General features: G+C 50.6%; 1 protein-coding gene across 4 annotated transcripts in view; it reads right to left on the reverse strand.

The window, feature by feature from the left end:
• Positions 1–343: 343 nt before the first annotated feature.
• Positions 344–15,755, reverse strand: part of CORO2B (coronin 2B) — a 185,687-nt gene continuing 170,275 nt past the window's right edge. For all 4 annotated transcript variants that reach the window (XM_066388306.1, XM_066388305.1, XM_066388304.1 and 1 more), the window contains 9 exons: positions 13,138–13,287; positions 12,359–12,523; positions 9,931–10,047; positions 9,703–9,807; positions 9,105–9,201; positions 6,841–6,953; positions 6,420–6,510; positions 6,078–6,217; positions 344–2,325 (listed from right to left, as the gene is read on the reverse strand). In XM_066388306.1, the coding sequence (XP_066244403.1) occupies positions 2,194–2,325; positions 6,078–6,217; positions 6,420–6,510; positions 6,841–6,953; positions 9,105–9,201; positions 9,703–9,807; positions 9,931–10,047; positions 12,359–12,523; positions 13,138–13,287 (1,110 nt within the window). In that variant the 3' untranslated portion in view covers positions 344–2,193. The remainder of the gene's footprint in view (positions 2,326–6,077; positions 6,218–6,419; positions 6,511–6,840; positions 6,954–9,104; positions 9,202–9,702; positions 9,808–9,930; positions 10,048–12,358; positions 12,524–13,137; positions 13,288–15,755) is intronic.

Consider the following 15,755-nt stretch of genomic DNA (forward strand, 5'->3'; position numbering starts at 1 on the left):
CGGCGGAGGGGTGGAGAAGCAAATGGGCGCTTCTCCTGTGTGCCCTGGCCGGAATCGAACCTGGGTCCTCCGCACGCTAGGCCGACGCTCTACCGCTGATTGCTAAGCATCTTAAAGTGCACAGGACAGCCCCACAGCAAAAAACTGGCTCCAAATGTCAATAATGCTGAGGTTCAAAAGCCTTGCTGAGGTGAATGAAAGTGTGAAATTACGTCTGTAGATACAGAAGTGGTTTGTTGTTCCAGAAAGGTGAAGGAGCTGTGACTGGGGAGTTGGCTATCAGGATACCATGGTAACCAAGAGGAGGAACCACACCGGGTAAAGTGAAATGACCATGCCCAGGTTTGATAAGTTGAAAACATTTTATTTCAATTCTATCCTTGGGAGGCAGCATAAATAATCACAGAAGACCACAAAGGTCGATGGGGAAGAAAATAAAAAGCTCAAGAAGTATGGGGAAGAGGAGATGAGAGCTAACACTGCCTAGCTGCAGGGACTGAGGTGGCGGGCCCTGCTTTAGCTGGCCGAGAGGAAGTTTCTTAGAGGGAAACCCTAAGGGTCAGAGGGCTCTCCCTGCCCAGGTTACCTGGAGGGGCTTAGGGCACCCTGGCCTCTGTGGATGGCTGTTATGTAAGGTGGCCATGGGAAAAGCAGGTGTGGAGCATAATGTGTCTAGTAGATCCCAGTGAATGAGAGAAAAGGGTGAACACCCATTTTTTTTATTCCCAGGCCAGATCTCACCCCCCAAATGTGACTTTTCTAAGAACAGTGTTTTTGGACACTGTCGGTAGTGGGAAATGGAGAAAAGAAGGAGGAGAAAAATGTGTAGAAGACCAAATGAAATGTAGCATCTCAAAGAGTCTTGTGAGCTCTGGCCACTTCTCAGTATGTTCACCTGCAGAATGGAAAGAGTGCTCCCCTACCTCTTAGAGCAGATGTGAGACTCCAATGAGATCTGATGTATCAAAGAACTGTGTAAACTTTAAAGTGCTATACCAACGTGAGGGTGTGGCCATTCTACAAGCATAAGGCTGGAAGTGGCTGAGATAATAGTGGGGAGAGACACACGCAGAGCATCATCACCCACCCCTTGAAGCAAACGGACCCCTGTGTTGCCTTCCCCAGGGCCCAACTCCACCCCCCTCAGCCTCAGCCTCCAGGAGGAAGAGGCCTCATCTCAGAGGGAGTCCCCTGGGGGGAGGAACAGGGCAAGGGGACCCGGGGGATGGAGGAGCACTGAGTGAGAAGGCCCTCACCTGGGCAGTGTGACACATTGGCACTACTGGTGTTGGGCAGACGGTGGAAGTGGCTTCCGGTTCTCATTCTCCACAGATACTTGGGCACTGGTGAGGCCCCAGGGATTGGCATCTTGATGCAGTGGGAAGGGCCCTGGCCTGGGGTCTGGACACTTTAGGTCCTGGGTCCTCTGTTGACCTATTGGGTGACTTAGTAAGTCACTTCTCCAATGCAACCCTCAGTTCTGTCATTTGTAAAATAGGGACAGTATTCCCTACCTTGCCTGCCTCACAAATTAAATGGAAAAGGGGTATTGCAAGAGCTCTGAAGAGAATCGTGGGAAGGCAAGGGGTCATTATGGCCTTGGTGAGCATCTTCTTAATTCCCTGAAGACAAGAGTGGGGTGGGCAAGAGACAGAAAGGAGTGTGGCTGCTTGCAACCCTTGTCAGGTGAATCTGGCTTCCAGGGCTGCAGAGGGAGGTAGGGGAGGGGCCTGCCATCCAGCCCTTACATTGTGGTCCATCAGGGGATGCGGTGAGTCCCAGCAGTGGGTGCTGACACGTCCTGGCAGCAGCTTCCTTTGCAAAGGAAAAGTTCCAGTTTTAAGTCTACTTGGGTCCTGGTTCCCTCCTCTTCTCCCTAGTCCACTGAGGGCACCTCTCAGGGAATCCGTGGTCACTGCCCAGCCTCCGGGAAGCCTCGGGGAAGCTGAGGCTCTTGGGGTGGCAGGAAAGGGGACTGCCAGCGGAGGGTCTCCAGGAGAGGCTGGGACTTTTATTAGCATGAGGTCAAAAGGCCAAAGATCAGCTTCCAGTTCTTGAGGTGGCAGGTGGGGTCCTCAGGCTCTCTCCCCCAGCTCCCGGCTTGGCTCTGTCTCTGGGATCACAGGATAAAGGGAGGTTAAGGGACGAGTAGAAACGCCGGAGAGACTGGCGGAGAAAGCGGCCCCACGGGAGCTAGCAGTTCTTCGGGCTGTTGCGCAGGTTCTTCAGTTCCAGCTGCAGCTGCCGAATGCGGACGTCCTTCTGCGCCAGCTCCTCTTTCAGCCGCCGAATCTCATCCTGCTGCCGGAAGAACATTCGGAGGAGCTGGTGGGTGAACGGGGGACCGGAGGGGCCGGTGGGGGGGGGGCAGGAGAAAGAAGACGAGAAGGTGATTTTCCAAGTGGGTAACGCCACCCCCTTCCTCCCCCAGCTCCCCACAGCAGCCTCTGCCCTCCTCCCCCAGACCTTCCACGCCCCTCCCACTGTGGTGTCCCGGGTGACTGATGTCACCACAGCTCTCCCTTCTCCAGATTCAGCTCACAGCTCCTACTTTCTTTCCCCTGTGAGGAAGAAGAAAAGACCTGCCCCAGTCCTGATTCAGGATCACCGAGGAGGTGGTGAGCCCACATAGGCCGTTTCCCCAAACATCCCAAGCTTGCCCTTTTAGGGGTCCAATCCTAACACTTTCAGTTACCATTCTGGATGGAAACCTTTCTAAAATGTTTGCCTAAGGAGGCTCTGATACGGCACAGAAGCCAGTTTTTTTCTCCTGCTGTGACAGGTATACCAGAGTCCGCACTGGGCAGTGAGCCCTTAGCTGGCGTGGGCACAGGCAGCCAGATCCTCACTTAGAGGCCCTGGATTAACCAGTCTCTCCAATTCTCCTGCAGGAAACCCAGATTGACAGGCGCCCACAGAACACTGAGGCCTAGAAGGCCTCAGCTACTGGAGGACCCCACACACTCAAGTGAATGTTACAGACAAGCAGCTGGGTTCATCCTCAAACTTCCTGGTGGGAGTCACATTTGTTCTTTGTAATTGCACAATTTAATTATATATGATATAAACAGTTGAAATATGAGTACAAAAGGGCAGCTGCTATGTTTTTAAGGGAAGGGAATTCATATTGATTGATCGGTTGATTGATTTTAGAGAGAGAGGAAGAGAGAGAGAGAAGTATCAGTTTGTTCCACTCATTTACACATTCATTGGTTGGTTATTGTATGTGCCTTGACTGGGGATCAAACCTGCAACCCTGATGAATTGGGATGATGCTCTTACTGAGCTACCTGGCCAGCGCCCAGTTGCTGTTTCTATAAAAATTAGCTTAAGCGCTTTAGAAAAATCTTGGTAAAGTTGATGCAAAAGATGCTGTTGCTGAATGAGGTGTGGGTGACATAATCACCAACGACTGCAGAATTTTCTATATCTGGGTTGTCTGATAGTGGTTACATGACTATCAAAACTTACATGTTTCTCAAAACTTAGGGAACTGTATACTACAAAGGATGAATTTTACCATAGGTGAATTAAACCTCAATAAAGTTCTCTTCTTTAAAAACTGGGGAAAACTTAGAAAAAAACTAGGGCTTAGTTTTCAGATTGACTTTAAGTTCTTGTTCTATGTCAAAGAAACTGGAAATTTGAGTTTAAGTGTGATTTATTTGAGAAAAACATGGCAGAGCCCAGCCAGGGATATCCTCAAATAAATGATCTTGGTCCTGCATCAAACTATGTTGAATGAATGTACATGTTTTAAATAAAAACAAATGGCTTAAAGAATGTATATGTCATTTATATCATTTCCTCTTTTAACTGACTTTTTTTGTTAAAACCAACAAACCAGTCCTGCTTTTGTCTGAGAGAAGATATGTGATTTGCTCCTACACATTCCCCTGCCTTCCAAATTCTCAAAATTTCTTTGCATAATTTTTTCAACTTTTATCTAAAAAGGCTTTATTGAAGTATAATTGACATTCCATAAATTTCACTTATTTTAAGTGTATAATTCAGTGATTTTTAGTAAAGTTACACAGTTATGCAACCATAAATCTCCTCCCTTGTGTCAACTTCTCTTTACACTTAGATCAATGTGTCCACTGTTTATAGTCCCATTTTCTAATTGGCTGCTTCTAAGCTGCTGTGAAGATTAAAATTGTGGGTCAAAGTAGAGTTAGTAGGCTCTGTGTGAATGTCTTCCCAATGAGGATAAGTGCTCAAGCTTTAGTGTAGGGAGGCTGTGGTATCTGTTTTGCCTGCTCAGAGACCCTTTGCAATTTTCCTCCAGGACAACAGACAAGTCTGCAGCTAAGTGGTATTCGATTTAACTACCATTCAACCCTGCCTTCTCCACACCAGTACTAGAACTGAGCTCAGGTTCTTGACATGGCCCACCTGGGCTAGCAAAGCAACTTAGGTACCTCCACCTTCTCAGTGTACACAAAAAGAAAGAAAAAGAGCCAAATTTATACAAAAGTAGAAAAGCATCATGAATCTACAAGTACTCATCGACCAGCTTCAACAAATGACATGTGTGACTGCTTTTCCTCCCTGATATCTACCTATTCTTGGTATCTGCTCCTGCCCGCTTCTCCCACCCCACTGCCCACGGGGATTATTTTGAAGCAAATCCCATTTATCACATGACTTCATCCAGCCCTAGAAATCTCAACATCCCTCTATAATGGCACATAAACATTATATAACTATTGCCAGTGTACTTGTCAATTTCTACTTTAAAACTATGAGATCCCAGAAGTCAAGAATAGTCTCATTTTCATGAATAATAGTGTAATCATAATTTGGTGTGACAAGAAGCCTCTAAGATTGCCCCTCAAGAGTGAACTGGACCTAGTGATTTGCTTCAAATGAATAGAATATGGCAGAAGCAATGAGATGTCATTAGGTTATAAAAAGACTATGGTGTCATCTTGGACACCCTCTCTTCCTCACTCACTCTGAGGGAAGTCAGTTGCCATGTTGTCAGTTGCCCTATGGGGAGGTCCATATGGCAAGGAACTGAGGTTGGGGGGTGCTCTGGCCGACTGCCCATGAGGAACTGAGACCCTCAGTCCAACAACCTGGGAGGAAATGAGTCCTGCCAACCTCCATGTGAGTGAACTTGGAATTAGATGTGCCTTCCAATGTGACTGCAGCCCTGGCTGACAGCTTACGCCCTCTTGAGAGACCTTGAACCACAAGCAGCCACAGAAACAATGAGACAATGAATGTTTGTGGGTTTAAGTCACTAAGTTTTGGAGTAATCTGCTACACAGCAATGGATAGCTAGTGCATCAGCCTCTCTGAGCACTTCAGGTGAGCCAGGAAGAGTGTTAGACACGTAAAGATGATCTCTTTCATGCTCACAGCATTGCATATCCCCATTGTGCCATGAGGAAAAGGTCAGGAAACTGGTTCGGGCACAGCCAGGAACTGGGAGAGCCAGGATTCAAACGCACGGGGTCTAAGCAGCCATCACTACCACAGCTGCACCAAGCCAAGCACCTGGCACACGGTAGGCATTCTGTGAGTCCCGGCTGAGCTAAACTGTATTGGCAGCAGAGACTGAGGGTGTGGTTGGAAAGAGAAGCCTTCAGGGGCATGGACAGTGCCCAGCTATGGTTGCTCCTACTGCAAATGGTACAAAGAGCATTTCCATAAACATCCAGCATCGTCCACAAACCAGGAAATTGTCAGATCTCATCAGCACTGCAGTGCCAGGAAGGAACGCAGTGCTGTAAGGCACGAGGCTGGCCCTCCTCTCTGACTCAGGACTTTATATCTCCTCCAACAGCAAATGACGGCGACATTCTGGGGTGGATTAATGAGGAGACTGTGAATTCACATGTAACTGTGTTGGTTCATGAATTTGAGGGTTGGGGGAGGGGCACCACTATCCTTGCCTCTATTTATTGGGGTCAGAGGCAATGGAAACCAACAACAGGCTACTTGTGGTGCTTGTCACAGAAAGAAAAAAGCCTCCAAACGCAGATGGTATAAAGGCCTGAAGCCCATAATTGAAATATAAAGGTCCTGCTCTTCCAGGGCCTGTGGAGGTAATAACTTATACTCCTTACCTCATTCTCTGTCCTGGGTGGGACATTTTCTAATAAATCTATTCCATTGACCACAACGCTCTTCTTTTCTTTGATAGGAGCCTTAAATACCATTTTTGAGGACTTCTTGTAGCCTTCTTTCAAAGACATCAGCACGGGATCTGAGAAAGGCAAGGGACATGTTCTCACAGAAAGCTGATAGACTGCCAAGTGATGGTCTTTCATTGATACCATGCCTGACAGTTGACTATGAGGGGCATTGCCAACAGGAGGATGCACAAGGGAAATGGGGTGAGCCAGACAGAAGGCAACGCTTGCTGGCTTTTAGCCTCTTCTGGGAAGCCCACCCCTTGCAGTACTTACCTCGGTTAATGCCTCCCAGCCATTCATCGGGGGTCAGAGCTGGCTCCGTGCCTGGCGTCATAGGGTAAATGTCTTCCTGGTAGGAATCTGACTGTAGTAGGGGGAACAGAGGAGGGAACAGATGGGGGCTGCTGAGAAAATCCTTGCTCTCCTCACTGACATCCAACCACGCTACCTGCTTTCCTGCCTCCAAGCCTTTGCACTCAGTGTCTCCCGCTTGGAATTCCCACCCTGAGTTTGTTAGCAACAAAACTGTCCCCACCTTGGAGTGTCGTCCATTTCCCACCCCAGATTGGACCTGAAGACCCGGGTCCACAGGAAAAGAGCTCCTTCTGCTGGGCTCCTCCAGGCTCACAGCCAGCAAAGAACAAGCTAGGATTCCATGCAGGGGGCCCCTGGGAGTCACGCCAGCCCCACTCACCCTCCGGGGCACGATCATGGAGATGGGCTCGATCAGGCCCTTGAGAGTCACAAGCTTGTAGAAGCGGAACACCTCGCAAGCTGACACATCCAGCCCATGCTTGGGCATGACACCTGTGGACAGGCACACGTAGCTCCCTGGGGTCCAGTGGATTCCCCTCTTGCTCTCCCTCCTCCCTGATGTCCTTGGCCAAGGGAAAGGCCCAGTTGTGGGCACTAGATATGGAGCAATGACCCATGCACAGGGGCAGTGGGTGGGCTGAGGGCTTCTTGAGTCAGCTCTGTCCCTGGGTGGGGACTTCTCAGATGAGTACTATGGGCCAGACCTGTCTCACCAAAGTGCATGGTTTAGAATTAGGGTCTTTTAGAACTGGACAGGGCTGCAGAAATATTGGGATCTAATCCATTCTTTTTATAGATGAGACTTTTAAGGGTTAGAAGAGAAGGGGTTTGCTCAAGGTCACAGAGTGTTGCCATAATATAAGCCACAAAGCCATCACCTTCTGAAATGAACTGGCTTCCTGAAGTCTCTGTGTCTCCCATCCTTAGAGAGAAAAAAGGGGAGAAAAACCTTTTCCCACTCACCCTTGAGGTTTAAAAGCAGCCTGATGACTGTTTTAGGACTGAGAGCATGTGCATACATATGTGTGCATGTATTTTCTGTGTGTGTGTATTAGCCACACTGTCCCTAAAAGCTGCATCTACAGATCATCTACTGAGAGAGCAGTGTGGTGTTAGGAACAAAAGCTTGGGGGTAGGACAGACCCGGGTTCGAATCCTGGCGTTGTCTTTTTTTATGCTGGGAGTCCTTGGGCAAATCATGACCTCTCTGAGCTTCAGGTTCTTGGCCGGTTAGAGGAGGAAAGTGGTGGCCCCTCCTGAGATGGTCAGGGGGCTGAGTGTGAAGATGCTCATTAACTGCTCAGCACAGTGAAGAGCACAGATAACATTTGTTTCTTTCTCCATGATGTGGCTATGAGTTAAGGTTCTACCCGTCCTCCAACTGGAAGGGAAGGCTGCTCTTCTAGGACTCCAGGAGCTGGCGCAGAGTGGTGTAATGGTGCCCATGTGGGATTTGGAGCCAGTAGATTGAGTCTGAGTTCTGGCTCTGCCACTTACCAGCTACACGGTCTGCCTGGGGTGAGCTACTTAGCCATCCTGGGCCTTCGAAAGGGCCTGGCTGCTAGTAAATGCTCAATAGTGGCCATAGTTGAGGACGAGAAACAGTTAACCTTGGTTTCTCTCCCTGCCTCTGCTCCTCCCCAAGTCCTCCTGACCCTCCTTTCTACACATCTGGATTCACCCTCTTCTCCCCATTCTCATGCCATCCTGTCTCCCCGGTTAGACATTTTTTTTTTTTTTGTATTTTTCTGAAGCTAGAAACGGGGAGAGACAGTCAGACAGACTCCCGCATGCGCCTGACCGGGATCCACCGGCACGCCCACCAGGGGGCAACACTCTGCCCACCAGGGGGCGATGCTCTGCCCCTCTGGGGCGTCGCTCTGTTGCGACCAGAGCCACTCTAGCGCCTGGGGCAGAGGCCAAGGAGCCATCCCCAGTGCCCGGGCCATCTCTGCTCCAATGGAGCCTCGGCTGCAGGAAGGGAAGAGAGAGACAGAGAGGAAGGAGAGGGGGAGGGGTGGAGAAGCAGATGGGCGCTTCTCCTGTGTGCCCTGGCCGGGAATCGAACCCGGGACCCCTGCATGCCAGGCCGATGCTCTACCACTGAGCCAACTGGCCAGGGCAACATTTCTTGCCTAGAAGTCCACAGTGGTCTCCTAACTGGTCTCTCTGCCTCCCTCCCGCTCTTTCAAAACCCATGCTCCCAAAGCCACTCTCCCTACAGAAGCCAAAGCGATCTGCAGCTAGAATTTCAGACCATATCACATCGTCCCATCTCCTACTCATCCTCCCAAGAAAAAAAAACAAAAAACCTTCCAATGTCAGAGCCACACTGGGCTCACCCTCCACATCTGCAAGTGGGAATGTAGACACCGTGCACACCCCTGTGGGCTGCTGATGACCAGAGATGCAAAGGGTGCCCAACACCATGGAAGGATGAGCCGCTCAAGTGGGCGATGACAGGTGGCTGAAGACCAGCGGACTGACCTTCACAGGGATGCACCAATAGGTTCTGTTCTGACTAGCCCATGAGCTGCGGCCTTCAGAGTCTGATATTTTATTGGGGGTGGGGTAACCCCTGAGCCAAATATCCAGTCTCTTGTTTTCTAGCCTAAAAGCCATGGCAGCTTCTTGACCCCTTACCTAGGCCTTTTTGCGGGGCTGGGGACCTGAACTCCATGAGGTAACTCAGGTAGGGCTTCTCAGTGCTGATCTCATAGTACCGGATGTTTCCATCTCCCTGCGGGAAGGAGAGGGGAGGGGTGAGGAAGGCAGAGGGCTGGGGAGGGCTGAATAGAGCCTCTGCTGTGCCTCAAAGCTGGTCAAAGGCCAGCAGGCCTGGCCCCTAGGCCCCTGGTGGGCCTGCTACCCGGGATGTGCTGGGGGTGGTGAGTGGTGGTGTGTAGAAATAGCTTTTCTGACAAACAAGGTCGTATTTGTCAGAGGTCTCCTGGCAGGTGCCTCAAATTCCATCATGAGTTACAGTCCTCTGTACTTCAGGCTCCGACCCTTATTCCAGTGTAAACTCTCCAATCCACCTCTGAAGGAATGTGCAGCCATTGACACATCAGTAAGAATAAGTGTCAGACTTGAGGGTAGATTTCACTGAAGAGAGTGAGAATCAGGTTGGGTCAGGGGAAGGCCAGAGAGGTTAGGCTGGCTCTTCTCATGGGAGCAGGACCGAAACAGGGCCCCACGGGGTCAGGGGTCTCCCACAGGTCCCTCTCCCACCCTCTACTACCTTTCCAGCCAGGTAGAGCATGTGGGTGTCAGCATCATAGAAGGGGAACAGAAGGCCGGAGAGTCCATCAATTTCCTCCTCGATCAGAGGCATGGATAGGTCTTCCTGCAGGGAGGGGGCCAGTATCAGCCTATGTCCAGGAAGGATGGCACCTCACCTTCCCAAACTCCAGCAAAGCCCCCAGAGCTACAACTCTTTTATGTAACCACCCAACCTCTTGTGGCTGACCTGGTCCCAGAGAGCGATCTGTCTCGTGTTCCACCTGGAGACTCCTGTCGTGAGAAGCCGCTTCATGTTCCCCAGGAACACCACCCGGTTCACTCTGTGGTTTTTGCAGTTGGCCTCCTGCCGGGCACAGAGAGGGCTGGTGAGCCAGGCCCCCAGGCACCAGGGTCCTGTAGTGGGCTGAATGGTGGCCCCCAGAAGATACATCCATATCTTGTATCCCTGGAACCTGTGAATGTCTCTTTATTTGGAAAAGGGGACTTTTCAAATGTAATTTTAAGTTAAGGGCCCTGAGATAGGGGGGTCCCCTGGATTATCCAAGTGGACCCTAAATGTTATCACGAGATCCCTTATAACAGGCGGAAGGATATTCCACAGACAAAGAAGAGCAGGTGATGTGACCATGGAGGCAGAGTTTGGAGTGATGTGACTAACGAAGCCAGCAGCTACCAGAAACTGGAAGAGGCAAGAAATAATTCTCCCCTGGAGCCTGTGAAGGGAGCGTGGACCTGCTGACACCTTGACGTCAGAGTTCTGGCCTCCAGGACTGGGAGAGAATCCATTTCTGTTGTTGTAAGCCATTCACGTGTGGTCACTGGTTACAGCTGCTCCAGGAAACAAGTGCAGGAGCCGAGGAGCAGTGGAGCCTTGGAAACCAGGTCTCTCCTCCACGTCCCGTACCGGGCGGGGCACTGGGCAGGAGTCAGCTAATGTTGACCACGCCCCAGGCAGGGCCTGCCATGGGCCAGGTGCTTGGTGCTCTCAGCTTCTCTTTGAACCTGCACTACAATACTTACTGGCAGAAATCTCTGAGGATGGAGAACCCCAGGCTCAGGATGACAGGGGACTCAGGGTGGTTCACTGTTTGATGACTCACTTTACCAGGGGCTCCTACAAAGCCGTCCTTTTTTTTTTTTTTTTTTCAGAGACAGAGAGAGGGATAGAGAGGGACAGACAGACAGGAATGGAGAGATGAGAAGCATCAATCATTAGTTTTTTGTTGCGCATTGTGACACCTTAGTTGTTCATTGATTGCTTCTCATATGTGTCTTGACCGCGGGCCTTCAGCAGATTGAGTAACCCCTTGCTCAAGCCAGTGATCTTGGGTTCAAGCTGGTGAGCTTTTGCTCAGACCAGATGAGCCTGCGCTCAAGCTGTCGACCTCGGGGTCTCGAACCTGGGTCCTCGGCATCCCAGTCCGACGCTCTATCCACTTCGCCACCGCCTGGTCAGGCCAAAGCCGTCCTTTGCCTTCTCTCCTGCCTCCCAGTTCATAACACTTTCTTCTCCTCCTAACACACAAAGGTCCTCTGCCAGGATGAGTCAGCATCAGGTAGACACCACAGGCTGGTGGAGCAGTGCAAAGACCCAGGCATCACTTGCTCTGGACTGTAATTCCTAGTTCTGCCAAAAAAGTGTATCCTAGGAGGAGCTCCTCACCCCCTCTGGGCTCATGCCCATGGCTGTGCGTGGAGGTTGGGTTCTCCGCTCTCTGCCACCTTTTCTGCTCAGCCCGGGCCCTTGGGTCCATCTGGCTGGGTTTGAATGCTAGCTGCTCCATGACTGTGACATTCAAGTCTCTGACCCTCTCCAAGGCTCAGCATTCTCATGAGTGAAATGGGAAGGGTAATACTACCCACCTCAGAGGACTGTCATGAGAATTAAATGAGGGAACGTGGAGCCCGTGGCCCACTGCATGCCACCCAGCGAGCTCTGAGTAAATACCGGTGATGCTAGTAACTAGGACAATTATTATTTGTAGAAGTAGTAGTAGATGACTTTCTGGCCTCACAATATTGAACCCTTCCTAGATAAACACAACCAGGTCACCATCAAGCCTTTCTTGTACGGTGGGTAAATCTCAAATTTAATCCAAATTTTTCATCCTACTTAGTGACTGGGATGCTTTCGGTGCTCAAGAAATGATCACTTCTTACTGCCTAAGGGCATCTAATCCCTTCTTTACAGTCAAGACCCAGGGGACTCAAAAAAACAAAACTGGAGTTAAGTTTACCATCCGCCTCTGCACTTGGAGTTGTCCCTGGGGATAGCACCCTGAGCCATGTCCATCAGGCTTGTCCCACCCAGGCGGCTGGGCAGGGAGTCCAGATCTCCTCCACCCACGTCCACGATGGGCTCACTCAGCACCAAGGATTCATGTGCTGAAGGGTGTCCTCAGAGCAGGCCAGCAGAATCCCGTCTGGGGAGGGCAGTGCAGTGGACGAGACAGGGTACTCAAGCCCCTCCCCACCAAGAACAAGGCAGGGTTCCTGGGAGCCAAGAAGGGCCCAGAACAGATGGGGTGGTCAACAGAGAGGCGCAGGCCCGGTGCACAGGAGAGGGGCACTGGCTCGGCCTTTCCTAAGCCTGGCTGAAAGCTGAGCCCCAGGCTCCAGTGCCTTCCCTCCCCCTCAAAAAAGCGGGGCTTCACCTGCAGGACACGGCCTGAACGGGGCTCGATCACACGCAGCTTCTTGTCCTTACACGTGGTGGTGAGCAGGCTGCCGTCGGTGTTGAAGGACATGCAGAGGATCACGTCCGAGTGGCAGTCGATCATCTTCACCGGCTCGCCCACGTCCAGGTTCCAGATGAGAACCTGGGAGGGCAGGCACGCAGGAGTCGGGGTCAGCCCTGCTGTTACCATAGGGCATCTGTCCCTGGTCCATACCAGATGGTCCTGGGAGGGATGCCCCGTGCAGGGTCGGGGTGTGCTGGCATGCAGGACAGTGTCACTGAGGTCTATACCAAAGGCTGGTGTGTCCCTGTCGTGTAAATCCACCACTATTTTTGGGCAGATCCCACCTCCAGCTTGGGCTTACAAGTGAGAAGGATAAATGTTCTTTGCCAGGTTCTAGCGGCTGGCGCACCTCTGTTGAGGGCCTGCCCAGGGGTAGGGGCTGTGGCTCCATTCTCTTCCCTCCAGCAGCTTTGGTTGCTCTTTATTCCCCACCGTGAGAGTGTGGGTATGAAGAGGCATTCGCCTTCAGTCCATCAGCACCAGACAAGGCAGACCAGATGCCTCCAGCTCTGTGGACCCCAGGAATGGCAGGGTCTACAGAGGCTGTTCAGGTATGTGTAGGTGAATGAATCGCCAAACAAACGGGACAGTGTTGATTAACATGCTCAGAAAAATAAGAGGTGCTTCCTACAGGTCCCCAAAGATGTTTTCTCTCCCCGCCCCCCATTCCCACTGCCTGCCAAGCTGCCCACCTTGTAGTCATAGCCGGCACTGAACAGGATGTTGTTGGTGGTAGGGTGCCACTCGACCAGCCCCACACGCCGGCTGTGCCCGTGCAGCTCCAGGAGAGCCTCTGTCATGTTCCGCTTCAGCCCGCCCTCGGGGATCTCCCAGATCCGCACCTGCAGCGGGAGCAGAGGGCCTAGGCTGGGTGGGCAGGGCAGGAGGTCGCCCCGATAGCCTGTCGCTCGGACACCAGGGAGACCTGCTTGGTGAGGCGCCTCATGGCCAGGGTGGTGGGCAGAGCTGGCTGAGGCCTGGAGGGCGGCTCGGGGTATGGTTAGAGAGGAAAGAGGCCATCTCTTCTCTTCCTTTGGGAGGGTTTCTTCAGAGAAGTCTCTGCCAACCTCAACAACTATTACCACTGGCGTGCTATTGCTATGGTCCGACCATAGCAGAGCACAGCGGTCCACATGCTGAGCAGCTCTGAGCCTGTGTTGAACTGAAAACCCTATCTCTGCTTGCCTTCCCATACCCTTCTAAGAGATCCTTCAGCCCCAGCTCCTCTGTTAGTGCCGTACGGCCTGTCTCCCACTCAGGATGGACATCTGAGCAGGGGGAAACCTTTCCAGGAGCTGGGACATCCAGAGTCCTCCCTGAGATATGATAAACCGAGGGGCAGAGATTCTGAGGAGATGCTGGAGCCTGAGCTGGCAGGACGGGCAGAGCCTGGAGGAGCCGCCACTCCCAGGCTTACTGAGGCTGACGGGAGATGGTCTGCAGCCAGGGGGCAGGGGCTGAAGAGAAGCAGAGAAAAGGGGCCATGTGGACCCAGACAGAGAAACGGTAGTTTCTCTGCAACCTTTGACTAACCCACCCCCCATTATTTACACCAGCCCTGGTGGGCTTGTTTTTTAAGCCAAACCAGGCTCAGCAGCAGAAAGCTTTGCCCGGCCTTTCCTACTGGCAGAATAAAATGAGATGCTGCTTGTAAAAGCTGATAAACTATTGAGTTCTCTAAAGGACGAAGGAACTATATTCCTGTTCTAATTGTTGTTATCGTTAACGCTATTTATTATGATCTAACTGGTGGAGAGGAAAGAACACATGTGACTACTACAACTTAGGACACTCTTAAAACAAAATGTTTGAAAATATGAACTCCACCCTTGCTAGCAAGAAGAAAAACAGGAAAAACAGCTTTGAGATACCGTTTATAATCTTCTAAAATAGCCAACTGAAAAAAAAAAAAAAAGGAGCCATGTTGGCAGATTATACAGGGTGTGGCAAAAGTAGGTTTACAGTTGTGACGGCATGAAGCACAGAGTTTATTCTTGTATTACTATTTCTTAATTATTGTATTGTTTTCCATGCGAACAACTGTAAACCTACTTTTGTCCCACCCCGTATTGTAGGTTTAATCGTTGTTGATAGTATTATAAATCAGAGTGATCTTTCAGAAGCAATTTGGCTATCTTTAGTAGGAACTATGAAGCCATTTGTATTATATTCTTTGACTCAGTAATTTCACTTTTAAAATACAATATAAGCAAAAAACTATGCACAAAGATGTTTATTGTAACATCATCTTTACAGAAAATTTAGAAACACTCTAAATGACCAACAGGAGGGGAATAATTTAATATGTCACATCAGTACGGAATATTAGCCACTCGATTATAATTCTGAAGGCCCTGAATGAACACAGAAAGCGTGCTGAGGAAAGCCAGTCACAGGCCATCTCAAGGACCAGGGAGTGAGGCTGGGCACTAGGAATGCCCCAGAGGGGATTTCTTTGGCAGGCTTCTGGTCATGGTGCTTTCCCCGAGACTACAAACATGACTATTCCCACATATGTGTCCCCTGGAGACCCAGCTCTGCACATGCAGACAGGGGGGTCTTCAGGGAGAGACAGGCAGGTCTAATGAAGGGTTGGGGTCACCCTTAGATGGACCATTCTCAGTTTCAAACATACACTAGAAAAAAGAAGTTTATAATTAGGGGAAGGTTGAATGTTTTCCCATTCTGACTGTCATCTCCTTTGGTCACTCCAGCTCTCTGCAGAGCCCAGTGCTCCCGAGCAGCCCAGCAAGGCAGCAGGCCCGGGGGAGGGAGCTGACATAAACAGGGCCTAGTAGGCCCTGTGGTCCTTTCTCCACAGGCCCTGTGGGAGGGCCTTCCAGGGTAAGGTCTGATCTGGAAATGGCAGGGGGGAGAGTGGGGACCCAAATAGATGACTCAGTAGTTACCGAAAAGACATATTCTTCTTGTCTCCAAATGTACTAGAGGAAGGTGACCCTTGAAGAGTGACTATGTTTGTGTTAGATACACACACACACCACCATCACCACACACACACACACACACACACACACACACACACACACACACACACACACACACACACACACAATTTCTTTTTTACCCAAAGGGATACTGTTATACATGTACTTCTGCAACTCGCTTTTCTCATGTAACAGCAGAAGTGGGCACCTTTCCACACCACTACATACGATCTACCTTATCTTTTTAAGTGGCCAGAGGGACATCTGTTGTATGATTGTGCGGTGACGGACTTAATCAGCCTCTAATAATGAACACCTGGGTTCTGTCCACTTCTTTCACTATTACAATTCATTCTCTGATGAAC

This window comes from Saccopteryx leptura, chromosome 6, assembly GCF_036850995.1.
Source record: "Saccopteryx leptura isolate mSacLep1 chromosome 6, mSacLep1_pri_phased_curated, whole genome shotgun sequence".
In the NCBI taxonomy this organism is placed as follows: Eukaryota; Metazoa; Chordata; class Mammalia; order Chiroptera; family Emballonuridae; genus Saccopteryx; species Saccopteryx leptura.